The 19,454-nt window shown below is 39.9% G+C and overlaps 1 protein-coding gene across 1 annotated transcript; it reads right to left on the reverse strand.

Annotated features, from left to right (window-relative positions):
* Positions 1-9,572: 9,572 nt before the first annotated feature.
* Positions 9,573-18,599, reverse strand: LOC125372784 (ras-interacting protein RIP3-like). The gene is made up of 8 exons (XM_048383421.1): positions 18,351-18,599; positions 17,878-17,991; positions 17,600-17,606; positions 16,945-17,096; positions 13,008-13,202; positions 12,722-12,785; positions 11,332-11,422; positions 9,573-9,675 (listed from the first exon to the last, which is right to left on the reverse strand). Exons 1-8 carry the CDS (start codon positions 18,597-18,599, stop codon positions 9,573-9,575), a joined length of 975 nt encoding a protein of 324 aa, XP_048239378.1.
* Positions 18,600-19,454: the final 855 nt, after the last annotated feature.

Below are 19,454 nucleotides of genomic sequence, written 5' to 3' on the forward strand. Positions count from 1 at the left end.
TCTCCAAACATATTACCATTACACTTTCATCTATGTATAGAGAATACTTTCATCTGCGTGTGCGAGTTTATATAGTATACCTACATATCGTTACTCAGTGATTTTGTCTTGTGAAGTTGCGACCCTAGTTCGACACTAGTTTATAACAACGTTTACGTTTAGCTGATTACTAAGTACTGTTAATTTACCTGAATCTTTGGCAGCATGTATATTTTCATTTGGCCTTTTCCGTATATTTACAACATACTCAGATCATTTCAAATTGTCAAACTATCAGAACTAAAATAAAAACTGCAGAATTGTTCCTTCAGTGCTTCACTGGATGGTGACGGGTATTAGTTTGGAATAGTGTTTATAGTTTGGATAATTCTCACTCTTTCATATTCACGTTTTACCTCCCTCATAAACCTCTTTTCGGTAATGGTTGGTTTAACGCCGCACTCGGCAATATTCCAGCTATATGACGGCGATCTGTGAATAACAGTCTGGACCAGACAATCCAGTGATTGGCATCATGATCATCGATCCACGCAATTGGGATCGATGACATGCATTAACGAAGTCACCTAGCCTGACCACCCGATCCCGTTTTTCGGCTTTTACGGCACGCATGGGTTGCTGAGGACCTATTCTAACCTGGATCTTCACGGGTCCTTTCTGTAATGGAGAAATCATGACAGTCAACATATTCGAGTGATTTGTTCGGCTTCAATCATGTTATGGTTGATATATATAACTCCGCCAAAAGTGTGAGTCTTGACCTATAGTTGTTTCTTTGTTTGTAGTTGAGAACATTTTGTACTCTCCTCTCATTGTTACGTGTCTAAAATAGTGCGTTAATTCCATGGTAGACCTTCTATGTCGATGCTATATTTTACACTGTGGCACTAATACGCTTCCATACTACAGCCCTGTCATATATCATTAGGCAAATCGTGACACCAAATAGCAGTATAGCATATTATCCATAGGGGCAAGGGTACTGTGTAATTATTTTCAGTAATTCTCCCTGAGCAATAAACTTTCTTCTTCATGCTAATTGTCTACGCCATTCCTTTGTCACATTGTTTTCATTGATTACGAAGCGTACCATAGCCACGTCACGTCATATCAAGTAATGGCTTGCATATGATGAATGACGCCATTCCTTGTTTATGACGTCAGTCTGTGTGACGTAATCAATCTGTAATTGGAACTGACATGGGCACACTTGCACAACATCTCAGCGCTAAGATGATCGTAACTCCACACTTTAACATAGGCTTACGATAGTCGTATCGCTAAGATCGCTTTGTGCAAGTGGGCCATGATGCCTTTACTAGTGATAAAACAAAAAACACCAGGGGTGACTGTGGTAATATAAAGAATACCCCACTCGCTTCTCGGAATGACGCATTATAAGTCCCTAGTGAAATAACGTTGAACGCCCTTGTCAAGGCTCAGGACAAATTAGTCCCTCGGAACAGATAATCCGTCCCTCCGACCTGCCAGAAGGTTGTTTTACTATTGGAGCAGGACTGAACAAATGTTTCGGTGAAAATAACAGACATGTGAATATATATGTGCATGTTTAACCATCGTCCATCTGCGTTCATATAAAACGAATGTATCTCTCTCTCTCTCCAACAGGCATCTCCTCCGAATCCCAATGGACTTGTGTGGACCCAGCTTCTTCCCTCCACAGTGTAAATGAACTCTCCTGGACTGGAGTGTCCCAAGGGCCATGCTGCTCCCGTATCTGTGTTTGTCCCACTGAAGACTACAACACTACAGTCTGTATGGTCATAGTTACAAAGGATGCTGACTACATAGATATCAGTTGATACAGTTAACTAAGTCCTTCTCCAATTCAAACCCCTTCTCCTTGATCAGCCATGTCGTCCTAAGTCAGATGTAATTCTTACGTCCACGTTCTGTTACCACTTGCTCCAAAACCGTCATGAAATGTATCTTGGTCTCTATTATGAGGATGGATATATACAGGTGTGGTGGAGCCATGCTGCCCTGGATATATACATCTGAATACAATTAAGCACTGATCAAACGTTAATGTTGACAGTCGGAACTCATAGGGTTAGTGTTTATAGTTAAGGTTTCAGCTATGCTTCAAATTCTGCATTTGTCATATAAATTTTGAAACTTTTTCGGCCTGTCATGAGAATGGATATATACAGATGTGGTTGAGCCATGCTGCTCTGGATGTATTCATTTGATACCTTCTAAACAAGCAAAGATTAATACAAACCATGAGTACAAACAGGAGTATCAAACCATAAGTCAGTTGTACAAGCGACTCAAATTGTTGATATGGGTCACATTTTACCCTTGTCTTTGCAAATTCCAGTGACATTAATTACGATACATATTCCATATATAGATATTAGTCAAACATTCAATAAGTATAAACGTTGTATCGTGAGGCGACAGCCCGCCATCGCGGAGGAAGTGTTTGCACAATGTCTGATTATCTGATATTCTGCTGAAATCAGTCCAAATCCACAAACCCATGATAAACATGTATATATTTTTAAACATGTTTTATGCTCCTTTCATTGTCTCATTGTAACATCGTCTAAGAACACGCGTCTGTTTAAATGTGTGATTACTTGGTGATTTCAATCATGACACTTGTAAATTTGTTTTCAATAAAGTTTTAGAATTCGCTATGTTTTCAAGTTCTTACCTGGTGCCGCCGCAATTTACTGTCACTTCCCTTTTGTCGTGCCTGGATTCCTGATCGTGGGTCTGAATCCCAGATCCCAGCTTGTGACTGGTTTCACCAGTACTAAACGTGTCCTGCATCATTTCAGGCTTTCCTCCCACATCAATGACTACAATGGAGAGTGTTTTCTTGTTTGTTGTTTAACGCCACACTCGGCAATATTCCAGCTATATGACGAGGGTCTGTATATAATCCAGTCTGGATCAGACAATCCAGTGATTGACATCATGAGCATCAATCCACGCAATAGGGAAACGGAAACGTGTATCAACCAAACAGTTAATGTTAATGCCAAATTCCTTTCCTCCAAATTGGGGGCGGTCGGGTAGCCTAGTGGTTAAAGCGTTCGCTCGTCACGCCGAAGACCCGGGTTCGATTCCCGACATGGGTACAATATGTGATGCCCATTTCTGGTGTCCCCGCCGTGATATTGCTGGAATATTGCTAAAAGCGGCGTAAAATCAAACTTACTCACTCACTCCTCCAAATTGGTATCAGTAGAACATTATACACGGGACAAATAAAAAAAAAACGGGCTTTTTATACGATGAACGAAAACAGAAACAAGAATAATACAATGTGTTACATGATGTGTGACAATTAGCGCTAATGGCGGACACGATCGATGTTGAATGCCGTCTGACTTATTCGTGCTTAACTCGTGTCATTCCGGCAGCAGCCAAATGGAGACTGGTGTCCCTCGAAGGGATGGAGTGGCATGAACAACAGATGTCGTTTTAAACAAGAACGATAACTCCTATTCTACCAGCGTCTTGTAATTTTGAGGGAATATTGTACAACATAATTACTTGCATATGATGAATAATGAAGCCATTCCTTGTTTATGACGTCAGTCTGTGTGACGTAAAACTGACATGGGCCCACTTGCACAAAACATCTTAGCGCTAAGATAATCGTAACTCCCACCCTAAATAACATAGGCTTCACCATATCCTTGTCACTGCTTGTTGCTACCTGAACCTTGTCTCAGGTGATGGACTAGATGGAGCTGAATGACGACACGGCTGAGTGTATAACTGGGTCCTCAATGCTTCTCTCTGCATCTTATTGAAGCTAGAATCATGTGAAAGACATTAGAGAAAGTTGGTAGGTCAAGCAAGTCGTCATCATGGCAGATGGCTGCGACATCATCTATTAACACCATTTTCTCAAGGTGGCCAGTTGGATGGCAGGACACAGCATCAGCAGCGCAGTGTTTTGCACCTGGTACATGAACCATTTGAAATTAGTAGTGCAATTGTTTCCTTTAGGTTTCGGAGTCGAGCATTGGAGATATGTTTGAGGGATCAGTCGCCAAACAGCTTGAGGAGTGGTTTGTGGTCGACTGCAACAGTGAGATCGTTACAGCCGAGAACGAAGTACCTGGCTTTACCCAGTGCATCAGCAACTGCCAGTGCCTCTCCTTCCATAGGGGCGTAGCCTGATTCAGCTGCATGGGTGCCTGCCAACCAGAGTGATTTTCCAACCATTGTGACGACAGAAAGGCACTACCTTGGGGCATTTGCAATGTTTTTAGAATAGCCAAAATCCAATTCCACCTTTTGACCAGTCAGTAGCAAGGCATGTAATCTTGCGTTTGTTAAATATTCGTACACACTCCTCAATCTCCTGGCACTTGTGAAGAGCATCCTCCCCGTGGTGAGTGTTGGGTAACGAAGTGGTGGTACTGGACAAAGGAACACTATTGCCGGCTCCGTCACCCTCAACCACCAGACTACCTTCCTCTGCCGACACAGGGACGCAACCCATGGCAAACATGCTGCCCAATTTGGTCGCCTTTTATGACCAGCAATGGGATGCTGTGGACACATTCTACCCCGGGTCCACACGGGGGAAGATCTATTGGCGTTACCCAGCACTCACCACAGGGAGGTTGCGCTTCACGAGTGCCGAATATTGAATAGTCACACTGAATTCCCCCATGTGGACCCGGGGTAGAATGTGTTCTCAGCACCCCATTGCTGGTCGTATGAGGCGACTGAATTGGGCAGCCCGTTTGCCGTGAGTTGCGCCCCTGTGTCGGTGGAGAAAGGTGGTCTGGTGGTTGAGGGCACTGGTTCCAGGAACAGTGTTCCTTTGTCCAATACACCACTTCGACCCTGACTTCACCAAGACAGAACCGGGCCCATTCTACCACCTATCAATCGACCGGTCCCGTGAGGCCCTGAGCACATATTGTGTTTGAACTGATTTGACATTTGATTTATCTTTTATACTTTCGGACTTGGCAAATTATATATGTATCAAATTTTGAATATGCTTAGATTGTTTACCAATATACTTTAAAGCTGTTAAAATGGCGTGTGGTTTTGCTATATTGTAAATATATATAAGAACTTTTCTGGTAATAGAGCAAATATAATAATGGATCCAATGACTGGTGCTGGCAACATCGTCACCTTTCAATCTGTCTGTAAATATAGATTTGTAAGTGTCATGTGCTTCTTGTTGATAACTTAAATAAGTTAATATCTCTCATATTTCTTAAGTTTACTTCTGGCTTTACCAACTGAAGACAGTTATAGGCTACATCATATACAATGGAGCCAAAGTCTAATTTAGAGCCAATCCGGAACCTATACAAGTGGAGCAGGGTTGTCTGATCACCTCCCCACTTTCTCTTTGCAACGACTTTCAAGAAATCTAGAACCTTCAGGCGTTTAGTTTAAGACAATTAATATGTGGCCGAAAAGTAAAATAGTGACCGAAAATGAGTCCTAGGAACTTGGGTCATTTTCAAGACACCATTTTTGGATCTGTGAAACTTCACTGCAAGAGTGAGCACCTAATCGCCAGCACATAGTCTGCGATCTAACCCACTCAGCCACCTATGCTTGTGTACCCATATGACAGGATTCGGCGGGAATGAACCCCAAAAGGTACAAGAATCTGTACTTAACAAATAGAGTGTTATCCAAAATATAACATTTGTGTCTCGATAGTATGCATATTTGTGCCACGACATGAAATATTAAAATCATCCACAAAAAGGGATCCATCAATTGAATCATTTAAAACCTTTGAAAGACTATCAATCTTCATACTGAACAGTGGGACAGACAAAAATGCTGCCTTGTTGGACACAGTGATCCTGATTATAATGCTTAGTGCAGAAACCACACAAACCTGAAATTGTCAAGAGAAGTTCAAGAGTATTATAAAAATTTAAAATATACCCAATCATTTGAAAACTTTTCCTCCAATCTGATCATACATGTATTTATTATCCTATTCTAAAATATTGAACTTGTAACATTAATATGCCTGTCGGAAAATGACCTTTGGCTTGGTATAGATAGAGATGTGAACTGCATATGTTGCCAACTACAGACGATGAATTCAACGAACAGTAATTCATAGTGTGAGCTATCCATGCCATCGGGATATGAAGACATGCAATTAACCAAGTCACCGAGCCTGAACACTTGATCTATTAAGTTACCTTAAATGACAAGCAAAGCTTAATGGAGTTGTAAGTCTAACTCTCAATCCCCAATGTGTTTGAATATTACATTGTCAGTTCTTTTCATCTAATTTTAAAATTTTAATTTGTAATCTGAATCTGAACATGAATAAATGCGTTGAACTGCATGCTTATGAACTTTTTAAGAAAAATGTATGCTTTTGTTCTACGCTTGGTAAGAATTATCGTTCTTGTCTGAAGCAACACTGGTGTTTTATGCCAATGTGTTTTCCTTCGAGGCGACACCAGTCTCTATTTGGCTTGTGTCGGATTGGCACGAGTTGGTCAGGAATGAGTCAGATAGCATTGATCATCTGCGTCTCTGCCATAAGCGTTAACTGCCACACATCGTTGATGTTTGGTTCATACATCTATTTTATTGTTCGCATTTCTTTTGTCGTTCAGCTGATTTGGGATTTTGCTGATTTTGGGAGGAATGTAATTTGCCAATTTGAGCTTAACATTTGCCCTTGTAGTCTGGCACAACATTCGGACTTTCAGGCCATTTGGAACAGTATTGCAGTTGTACCACAATGTGTCAACTTCATGTGGGAGGAAATCAAGAAAGTGTAGGTCCTACAAGAACTTGTAATACTAGTCAGCACGGGCGTGGTGCTTAAAAACAGGAATCTGGAATTCGAACCATGATCAGCAGATCCAGGCACATCAAAGCGACGTGACAGGACATTGCAGCGACACCAGGTGACAACACGATATAGCCAGTTCTAAAACTTTATTCAAAAATATTTTACAAATGTTATGATAGAGAAGAACACATAGTAATCACATATTTTACACATCCTAATGTTTGTTGTTTCACACCCCACTCAGCAATACTCCAGCTATGACGGCGGTCTGGAAATAATCAAGTCTTGGCCAGACAATCCATGAATTATTATCAAGAGCATCGATCTACCCAATTGGTTGATGCACGTTAATGTATCCCAAGTCAGAGCGTGACCGACCAATCCCGTTAGTCGTCTCTTACAAGCATGGGTTGCTGAAGACATATTTCAAAATGCAGAGACAATTAAGGTAACAGGATATATGCATAGCACATGTTCATCATCATGATTTTGAAGTTTCCGGCATTATTCAGGAAGACCTTGATGTACTCATCTTTGGCCAATCACTAGATATGTTTTGAAGGCATCAAATAAATACATCCAGAGCAGCATGGCTCAACCACATCTGTACATATTCATTCTTTCAGGCAGAATTTTTTTACAAAAACTAGGGTGAAAATGTGCACCCCAACAGGTCTGAACACTGAACTATTTGTAGCTTGGAATTCCAATTCTTAGGCAAAATATGAAAGTTTGTTTATTTAGAATGTATATATCCAGGGTAGCATGGCTAAAATACGCCTGTATATATCCTCCTGAGGCCAAAATAAGTTGTAATACAATATGGCTAACGCATTTTCCTAAGCAGAGTTGGTCACATGCTGTGGAGTGATGGTGGTACGAAACCATAAGGTTGGTGTCCCTTTAAATCCACCCATGCACTGACGTTAGGAGTACTTGTACTAAAAAACAGGTGACATTGAAGACACTATTAACTGATCAAGGAGAAAGACATTGAATTAATGAAAGACTTTGTTACCAAGGGTTCTGGCAATATGATACACTTACAACTACAGTGTGGTGAACATGATCGTACTGATTGTCATGTTGTAGTCTTTTGTGTGACAATCACAGGTGGGAGCAGCATGGCTATTGGGCCACTCCAGTCCTTGGAGTTCATACAGCTGGGAGAGTCCAAACTAGTCCATCGATATTCGGACGAAATGCCTGTTGGAGAAAGATGCATTTGTTTTATACAAAACAAGATGGTGGACGGGTTATCATGCATGTATACTACTCAAAAGAAGTTAAGGATCACCCGATTCTTTCATATTGGTAAAGTTAATCTGCCATGGCATGAGAGATTAACTAGAGTAATATGAAAGAATTGGGTGATCCTTAACTTCTTTTGAGTAGAATATATATTCATGTATATATTTATATCTTTATTATCCTCATCGAAACATTTAACAGATAATTGCAGCAAGACTGATGGATGACGTGTCCTGAGTGAATTAATTTGTCCCGATACTTGACATAGGAGTTCAGCATTTGACAAGGGACATATAATCTGGCCCTCCGTGTAGCGAGTAGGCTATTCTATTTATTACGATAGTCATTACTGAAAAAAATGTTTCTTCATCACTAGACATCAACTCAGTTGATCCATTTTTGAAACAACATCACATAAAACAGACAGTCATCAGTAAGTATATACACACAATGTGTTGATATGGCGTGACGTTGCTGTTGTACCCTTTGAAAACAATGGAATAATGGGATGACGTAGGGAATAAGAAATGTCATGCTCAGGGAAAATGAATGAAGATATTTGCAAAAAATGTCCTTGCCCTTATGGATGATATTCTATATATCTTTCTTGATATTATTCGTCTACTGATATATGACAGGGTAGTAGCGTACTATAGAGACATGTCTAGATGTCTATTGTCTTCATTGTGTATTCAGTTAAACCCAGCGACCAGATACTCACCCAGACAAGAGCCGAGGCAGATAGACGGGTGTAGTGGGCAGATGGGCCAGGGGTACCTGAATATCTACAGACTGATCCGATGTCATGTCATTCACAAAGGAATAATTATTTAGAATTGAGGAGTGTTCTGTAAAGGAAAAGACGGGTAACAGTTTGAAACTCACCTTGGCATTGTTTTCTGTCCAGCAGACATCAATCTTTCTGGTAGACAGTTGTGTCTACATCCCATGGACAGACAGCTCCCCAGGCCAACCTCACAGTTGAGAAAAATGGTAGCCCTCAATGCCATTATCATATAGCACCGCACATGATTAGGAATATCCGTCTTTAACTCGTAGTATGAAGAATTGTAACTGAAATACTTTGTTGAGTTGAGTCTTCAACCAAATCAATTTGATACTTCTACTGACATAGCAGTGGTATCTGACACGCTCATTTCAATGAGTAAGAACTTCCTGTTTCAAAATCATTCAAACAATTTCCTGACTAAAGACGTTCACTGAATACAGGTACTAGAGAAATGCTTGTGAATACAACCGAGTCATAGTTCAACTAGAACAACCCTCAACACCTCAAAGCTGCCGAGTCATATGGAGGTACACATGTACATCATCACGGACTTGCATTGTGTGTAATTCTGGAATGATCATCCACCAACAACAGATACTGATAAGACTAACATGTTCACTTGTAACCTTCATGTAGATTTCAGATTCAGATTTCCGAAATACTTTGTCTACTTTCACGATACATTATCTGGTGCAAGTCAAGACAACATAAAAGTGTTGATATCTATAATTATACGGATCAATTTACCACGGACATGTCGAGTATATCAGAGGGTATCAATTCCTGCACATTAAGGGGTGTGATTGGCAGAGGTTTTGGAGAAGGTAGCTTGTCATCAAACCTGAAGAGGAAACAGAATTTAGTTTATTTCAGAATTATTCAGTGACCTTTAAAAATAAACATCACAATCAATTTACACGAGTGTGGCCCTTATTATCCCCCCCGGCATATAATGCGGGGGGATACAGCGATCAGCCAGTCCGTCCGTCCGTAACCATTTCCTTTTCCAGGGCAGAACTCGAAAACAATTCAGTGTAATTGATCGAAACTTGGAAAATCTGTCAGTGAGACAGTGAAGTTGTGCCTTTTGCTATTTAGGAATTTTAGAAATTTATATTTTTTATGTTTCCATGGCAACAATTGGATTTAAGTTTTGATATAGGGTGGGTTCACTCACGGAGTAATAAACTGTTAAATATTTCCTTGCTTAACATTGCATGTCTACATATAAAACACATACTGAACTGGTGCCATTTGATATAAAAGCGTTTTAGAAATGTTTATTTTAGAATTTCCATTGCAGCTATTTTGACATGTGCTAAGAGAAACGTGGGGTCAGTTACCTGGTTTGGGACCATAACGTGTTAAAATGGGTGGGGGATATAGATGACGTCGTTGACTGTACGCTTGTTTAGTTATTGTTTCTTGCTTGGTGATCTTTCCTCGCTGCTTGTTTCGAATAAATTTGTCCTGGTACTTGGTAATGACACCTGGTGATACTAAGGCTCACGAAACACAATGTCTGTTCCAATACGAGATTATGTGATCCCAAAACACAGACGTGTGATAGTAATATATATATATATATATATATATATATATATATATATATATATATATATATATATATTACTATGTTGATTTGTCTACTGATATCTAAGGCTGTTTGTGCAATATAGCGGCGGCGCTACATGTTTCCAGTCTTAAGTGTATAAAGTATCCAGTCATAGCGTTCATATACTCACCAAATACAAGAGCGGAAACAGATGTAGAAAACGGATGTGGTACACGGCTGTGGCAGCGGTAGCTGTGTATGTACAGATTGTGATCAGATGTCCCTTCATACAGAGGAACAATAATATAGAAATGAAATGTCATCGTTTAACTGGAAGGTGTTAGCGGGTGTTTCAGGTAGGAATATGAGCCATGAAACATGAAACAACCCTCAACAGCTGCCGAGTCATCTGGGAGGTACACATGGACATCATCAAGGAGTTGTAAGTGGACGATCGGGACAAAAGCAGGACGCTGTACCAAGGTCCACAGACAAATACAGTTCAGAATAACTCCAAGATGCTCAGTTGTCATCTTTGGAATATGCTTAATACGTCTAGGTTTCTGAAATACTTTATATCCATGTATCTTATCTCTCAAGTATACAGAGTATATGAGAGGGTGTCAATTCCTCTGTTATTAGCAGAGGTGTTGAAGCTAGCCGTGGCCACCACCTGAAGAAGAAACAGTGTTTTTATTAATTTCAGAATTTATTTAGTAACGTTTATAAACATACATGACGATCTATTTGCGTGTGCATGGTCCTTATCGAAGTTGTTGATAGTGGAAGGACGAGTATGGGGAATGCATATACTGACAAAGCTGTTACAGTGAGATATGACGTAGAAGTTAAATCTTGATTCCATATGATGGTAACAATGTTTGCCGTAAAGAATTAATTTCTATGACATAAATAATTGGTTTATGACTTCAGTTTACTTACTGCATCTGGAGAGGTGACACCAGGTTGACGTGGTCGCTGTCTTTGAAGGAGGAATAGATTGCTGTATGGTTGATGGAGAGACCATTGGTTGCTGGATGGTGATACTGAGGCTTGTGCAACTGCGCATGGATGGCATCTATTGTCAGCGTCTACCGTCGCCTTTTTCGTATTAACATTTGCTGTTCCCTTGTAACCTCGCCTGAAGCGGAAGGAGAAAGTTCAGTGACGTGTAGAAACAACCAATTAAAGCACCAGCGTGATGCCAGTGTATTGTTTGAAAGTATGTCAATTGAAATAGATCCTCTTCACACACCAATTTCATATAAAATCAAATTCATGTTAACACATTTTAACACGTATTTTCTCAGTGGACAGACCAGTTTGTTGTTGGAGGAACGCCAGCAGTAATGCAGGTTTCAAACTTTACTACTTTGGTGTGATGCTGATAAACCTAGAAAGATTATCGGGGCGTATCAGGAATCTAACACACGATTATAGGGGCATCTGAGATGTGAGTGAGTGAGTGAGTTTGGTTTTATGCGGCTTTTAGCAATATTCCAGCAATATCAGCAAATAGTTGACTGCCATTGAAACAGTGATCGGTGGCATGCTAGAAGGATCAACGCGGGCACAATCACACTTTGTGAGTGAGTGAGTGAGTATGGTTTTACGCTGCTTTTAGCAATATTCCAGCAATATCACATCGGGGGACACCAGAAATGGGCTTCACTCATTGTCTTCGGCGTGACGAGCGAACCCTTTAACCACTAGGCTACCCGTCCGCCCCCACACTTTGTGACTGGCCCTGAATGTATTCGACAGCAAGCATAATTTAGGTACTGGGTTACCTCGTCTGCCCTGGGTCAGTCACCCCGAGAGTGTGTAGAAGAAGCAGTAGTTGTAGCAGCATTAGTAATATAGGGTGAAATGTCCGTGAAAAGTATGTTTGTCTGTTTAACGCCACACTCAGCAATGCTCCAGCTATGGCGGCGGTCTGTAAATAATTGCATCTGGACCAGATAATCCAGTGACTCATCATGTGCATCGATCTCTACAACTGGAATACGATGACATTCATGAACCAAGTTAACGATCCTCACCACTGATCATGTTAGTCGCCTCTTCACTGGGGGAAGTGTGGGCGAGTGAGTGGGGCATTGTGCCTGTATAGCATTATTCGGCTGATATCAGGGCTGAGGATTAGAATGGGCTTAACACATGGAATAACATAAGTTCTGTGTGACAACCCATCTGTAGCCAACTTGCTGTCTGCTGTATAGGTATGTAACTTCCATCTAATAAATATACCACATGACGTGCTACTTAATGTACTACTCTGTAATATCATATACTGAATTGAAATAAAATAAAACAAACAAAAAGAACTTACTCGTCATTCCTCCTCCTAGCGTCATTTGCACCATTCCTGCCGGCTTGCGCACACGGCCTCTTCTCTGCAATGAAAGAAAACAATACACCTTACTATAGCCAAGGGTTCAACAGTCCCTCTTACCAGGAATAATACGGTGAGGAAAGCTCAGTGATGGACGATTCTCGCTTACCACTTTGATGAAACCCTCGAGCACATGATATGGTGCTGACAAACCTAGTTTCTGGAATGTCTAAGGAATATTGCAAGTCGGTCCCAATTTATAATAGATGAAATAAAATCTTACCGAAGTCCCCTGTGCCTCGTCCAAAACGCGCAACGGCTCCTGGTAGGGCTGCTGTTGTCTTTCCCTCGCAAGTCGCTGCAGTCTCTCTCTTTGTTCCTGTTGTCTCTGTTGGTGCTGTTGCTGCAGTCTTTGCCGCTGCTGGTTGAGTGTTCTCTGTCTGCGCAGTTGGTCTTGGATATTATTTTGTGTCTGCGTCTGGGAGAAAAAACACCCATTGAGAAACACGTATATCATCATTATAAGATACCTTTAAACTTTTTGATACTTTGAGTGAGTGGGTTGGCTTTTGTGAGGAATATTGGAGTCTGAGTTACACTTTCTGGTGTAGTGATAATCCTGACATTTCAAAAAGAATTAGTTTACTTGATTAAGGCAAACCGCAATTTCAAGGAAAACATCTTCAGATTCAAATTCATTTATTTACTCAAAACCAAAGATTAGAGATAAAATTAACACTAGATAAATATTCATAGAACAATTTATGAAATTGTATACATACTTTGAATGTTATGTAACGCTGCATCCAACAATATTCCTACTGGGATTATGTGATTACAACTTCTAAATTTTGATAGCGGGAAAGATGAGTTTGGGTTTAGTAAGAGGTATTTCTCAAAGGAGAGCTCAGGTTTGATAACTCATATAGACTATCTTTTGAACCAGATATGATATTGCATCACTATTCTTGAAGGAACTTGTCCTTTAAAGAATCTTAGACACGGTTGGTGAGCCACTTAGTCGTAACTGAATAAGGATTATCAATCACGTTAAGTAAACCACAGCACTTTATTATATTAATCATGCATTCTAACCACCTATAATTTTTTTAATTTAAAGACAAGAGGTCGGTCACATGACCGCTAAATTGACATTCATAAGTGTATGAACTACACAATTAGACGTTCATCTATTTTGTAATGAGACCATGTTCTTGATTGAAATAACGAAAAAACTGACAGACTACTTCCACATTCCTTGGGGAACCCCTGCGAATAAATACAGAAGCGTTGTTTCTTATCATTTAGACCATTTAATCTTGAAGTTAGCGTTTTAGCATACATTGGGATAGGTCAGAGAGTTTAATGGCATGTCCGTTCAAAGATATCCTCGCCACAACCCATTTTAGAGAACAAAACGAAGAAAAGCACACCCAAACTACAGTAGTATCAACATGATCCGTGTAAAGACTACAGTGACAGTCTACAGCAATATATGAATGTACCTCAGTATCTATTCCACACATCTTTACAATCACCTTTCAGTCATCGGCCAATTGATCAGTAATGACGAACACTTGTAATAGTCACCAGTTCATTAAAAACTTTGGATATCTCTGCAGTCACGTTTATCGTGTCGGACATTTTAACGCCTCATACTTGATGTAAGTGTATTACGACGTGCTGTCATTGTGACCTAGGTAGTTCTTAACAGACCTTTCTCGCCTAATGAGGATATTATTTGAGTACATTTGTATACAGAAACTACAAAAGTTGTTCCTGTTAAGTATACATAAGCTCATATCACCTCTCGTTTTGTGGAACTATTTTATTCCGCGATAAATCTGGTTGTTGATGAAGGTTCTATGAAATCTGACTTTGCGTTTCATTTTTTGAAGAGTATATTTTACAGTACAATATTAAAAAAGGCCATACATCGCCAACAACTGAAGGAAGATCACCATGCTTGGATCTCGTGTGGCTGCAATATTGCTGAGTGAGGCGTTAAACAACAAAAAGATAAATATAGAAAATCATCACCATGTGATGATATTGTGAGCAACGGTCCACAGCGTTGAGATACGATGCAGGAAATCAATAAATACCTGTTCACATGCACCTCTATACATATGTGTGTACATGTGCATGTGTGTGTAGAAATACCTACATGAGTATCAGCGTTAGAAATCGGCACTAGTCCTGGAGTCCTTACCAAACTGCCCAATAGTGAAGGTATCCTAAGGACTAGTAGAAATTGGCCCATTTTAAGGGTTTTGCTATATGTTATCATTATAAGGACTAGTGGACAAAAACAGTTAGTTTCAAAACTGTATACTTGTCATGTGAACGCGTTTACTCATGTGTGCATATTTACACCAGGAGCAAATTTGAATGTCTGGAGCAGGTGCAAATGTAAATTTGCACGGTGTGTGCATGTTGCAATGTGAACGTTTATGTTCACGTAAGAGGATGATCTAATTAATATCTGTTCTTTTGGCAGCAGCAAACGAATTGTCAACAGTTGCCAACTTTTATATCGTATATACAGAGTTGAGCGGACAGTGTTATCTTTTGGTTTCAAGGAGTCAAAACTTTGTGTACAAATTAAATCAAACACATGTTGCTTCATGCGAAGATTTTCGGTGAAGTTACTCTTCTCATTCAACTTTGACTGGAAAACAACCTGTTTCGTGTTGAAAGTCGTATACAGACTGACGAATATGTGTGCCTTACACAACTTACATACAATATTTTCTTGAGCATAGTGCGCACTTTTTTCCAAAAAACACAGCTGTGTAGAAGGGGGTGCGCATTATACACGAATTAATGAGTTTTGATGCTTTTTCCCCCATGGAAAGACATTACCGTGAGCACGTAACACCGGAAATACCATGTCAACAAATCCATACTGAAGTTCGCAATTTATTCATGTAATTACACTGTCTGGCTATAAAAAGTGTTCTTTGTATATCTGGACTTATGTTTGTAACTTATTTCATTGATTTTATTCAAAATATTTTAATATTGTTTTAATTAATTTCGGCGAAATCATGTGTGAAGCGATCGGAAGATCGCACAACTCACCGTTATTAACAGCAACCACAGTCAGATTACCACTATTGGTGCCTTGAAACAAACTTAAGTTGACAGAGAATGGATACATATATCATAAATGCCATACTTTGATTTGTTAAAGTCATATTTGTTTTTGTTGGACGATTCTATGTCAACACGTAATTCTCCAATCACGTGCACGGGAGCCTTGACGGTGACTGGTCAGACTGGTTCCATGTAAAATATAATAAACGGCAATAGCGATCAGCTGCTTCGCTTAGGGTTATTATTATTATAGTGTGTTTAGTAAAAGCTGCATCTAAATTAACAAGATATTGGAATATATTATTCCTGATAAAAAAATAGTTTCAGATACAACTTTTGCCGATCCTTGCATTAAAATACTGTAAAGTTACATCATTGGGTGTATCTTGACTGAATCACCGGTAGATTCCAAGAAAACCATTGTACAGCTGATTGCTAATTCCGGCTTAGTTTACGAGAAAATACACAAGGTAATCTTAATCCCTGGATATAAAACAATGCCTAGCTGAACAAAAAATACAATATAAACGGTAAATCAACACGTCTGGTGATTTTGTATCTCAAATTTTGAATTTGTACTGACGAAGTTTCTCATCACCCGTTCCGTTGCCGGACTTCGCTGAAGGGGTACGGTGTAATTTTTTTCTGCGCATAATATTCAAATTTCGTTTTTTCCAAAATATTGAACCCGTTAGAGGGGGGTGCACATTATACATGGGTGCGCACTATACTCAAGAAAATACGGTACTTTGTTTAAACACCTAAGTTGATTTTCATGTGAACGCTTAGTTAATTTACATATACACACGAATGTATAGTTACACATGTGCAAAATTATTTACGTTTGTAAATGTTGTGCATGTGAACGGGGTATAATTAGTCACGTAACCTGAACACCCGATCCACAAAGTCACCTCTCACAACCAACATGAGGATATTCTATCCCGGAATCCCAAAGATATGTATTTGTGCACAGGAATGTTGAATACGAGGTATAACTGAAATGCTAAGGGAAGGAAGAAAAAGTGATGGTGAGGCTGAACCCTAAAATATCAAGGACGATTAATTCAGGCATCTGAGGCTACATGGCAAGAGAGTTATTTAAAATAGATGAGTCTTACACTGTCAATGAGAATTATCTTCATAGTATACTCACATTTGGACCCCTCTGTGTCGCCAAAGTGCCTGAAGTCACCGTCGCCGACGTGGAGGGTGCCCCCGAAGTAGAGGGTGCTGCCGAAGTGGATGGTGCCGCCAAAGTCAACGGGACACCCTAAGGAGGAATGTAAGAGTTGATATTATCTTCATGTGAACACACAGACAGTTTACATGTTCGTTATGCATATTGTATAGCGTGCGTGGAAACTACAGGTGGCCCAAACAAATGTTTCCCAATAAGCATGCCTGTTACCAACCCTAAAACATACCTTGTTTGTTCAGGGAGATTTTTATTCAACAATATATAACTACAATAACTAGCTATATTTGTTGTTTTGTTGTTAAACGCCGCACTCAGCAAAATTCCAGCTATATGAAGGTGGTCTGTAAATAATCGAGTCTGGGCCAGACAATTCAGTGATTGACATCATGATCATCGATCTAAAGCAATTGGGATACAATGACATGTATCAACCAAGTCAGCGAGCTTGACCACCCGATTCCTTTAGTCGCCTAAACAAAGTATAACCCTGACAATAAAACAACGCTTAGTAATCAATGTGAGTTATGAACTGAATGTCAAACCGTTCATTTGGCCTAGGCTTATTTCCTAAGTACCTGTACACTGGAATATGAATTCATGTGCCAATCTCTCGTTTTCATAAATATGAAGTTCCGAAAACTGATTACAATACATCTAGTAGTTAATATCAATATTCGAAGAGAATATCTCGCGGTTCATAGACTCGATTACGTCATTGTGCTGACAAAAGACGTATGATCAACCCTGTATTTACGGCCTGTGTCAACATCAAGGTGTCACGCCACCACAAGACTATTATGCTGTTCACATTGGTGTTAGACCTGAATTCATTCTTGTTTCTGACTTGATTTACCTTCAGTCTCCTGTTTTCCTCCTTAATCTTGCGGTTCTCCTCCTTAATCTCCCGGTTCTCTTCCCGGAGTCGCCGGTTCTCCTCCCTCAACCGGAGCAGCTCGGCCTTGACAAGCTGCCACAATAAATTAAGATGTCAGCCAATTGTAAATATAAATATTTTACTTATATATTCAAAGTGTAAGTACATGTCAATATTACTGAATCACAACATCTTACAGGCGGCAGGGTAGCCTGGTTGTTAAAGTGTACGCATAATACGCTGATCGATGTTTGATTCCACAGGTTGATATATTTTGGGAAATATTACATCTTACACTTCTTGACGACTCAATTTTGAACGAAACACAAGCATTATATACACATTACACACACGAGTAAGACAGCGTAGACAAAACCAGTATGTGTAGAATTAGTAGAACGGGTTGAATGGGTTGAATCAGAAAATATACACAAAAACAATTGTTTGATCACATTTATTGGGGGCGGCGCCGGCCTTCGTTGACGTGTTGCCACTGTGGCTGCAGGCGTTGTTGACATAGGGGTGGCAAAAGGGGTGGACAAAGTCGATATCATCGACGACGAGGGCGTCTGGTTAGCAACAGTTGTCGGCTGTGGTGCCTGCGTCGGCTGCACAAGCTGGGGTCCCTGGGCTGGCTGCATAGCCGGGGGTCCCTGGGCTGGCTGCTGCATCAACCCTAGTGATCTGAAGAAAGACGACATAGCTGGTAGTGAAGAATTACAATGATACTAATTTGTGAAAAGCGTAGAAGCGACAAACGACAATCGTGACAGTTCTGTGGAAGTATCTGTGTTTGAAAGTGAGCCATTAGGGAGCAGCCATTTGATTTTCAAAGGGGCGTGGGGTTGGATTTTGATCTTTGAGACCATCATATTATTTAATGTTTAGAAGTCTAAATGCTTTTTTCCAAAACACAGACATCTTGATACGTCAATAAACAAAAGGACACCTTATACATTTTCAGTAATATAGGGGCTGGATTATAATATGAAAACTCCCCATCCCCTACATCCCTATCCCTATAAAAACACCCAACTTAATTAATTACTTACTAACTAAGCCTTCGTAATATCCGCGAATTTCATGTTGTGTCATAGCTGTTCCAGCGCCGTTTTACGCATGCGCAGCCATGGGGAGCAGTCATTATTTGTTAATTGTTTGAATCGCACGTAAAATATCACAGATAATTAGACAACCTATGAAATATGACATTTTTTAAGGCGATTGTGGGTTCAAGGAGACGTGGTTAAGCAATGAAGATAATATGTAGGGCAAGACAATATGTCAAAGGTGCATCATCATATGTGTATGAGGATAAACGCACTGCAATGTATCATGCTTTTTTAAAGTGACATAAAATGTCCCTAAAAATCCCATGTACTAAAGGATGCAAAATCAACACGTTCATTGAAAACACTTATATTAATATTATAGCGCATAGGGAACATAAAAGCAATAGAAAATGAAAGGAATATTCTTTAAATGCATTATCACCGTGGCACTATATGTGCTATCTGTGCCCTGTAGTTGACAACAAAAACGTCAAACTGAATTAA

This window comes from Haliotis rufescens, unplaced genomic scaffold (assembly GCF_023055435.1).
Source record: "Haliotis rufescens isolate VD_foot unplaced genomic scaffold, xgHalRufe1.0.p SCAF_48, whole genome shotgun sequence".
NCBI lineage: Eukaryota > Metazoa > Mollusca > Gastropoda > Lepetellida > Haliotidae > Haliotis > Haliotis rufescens.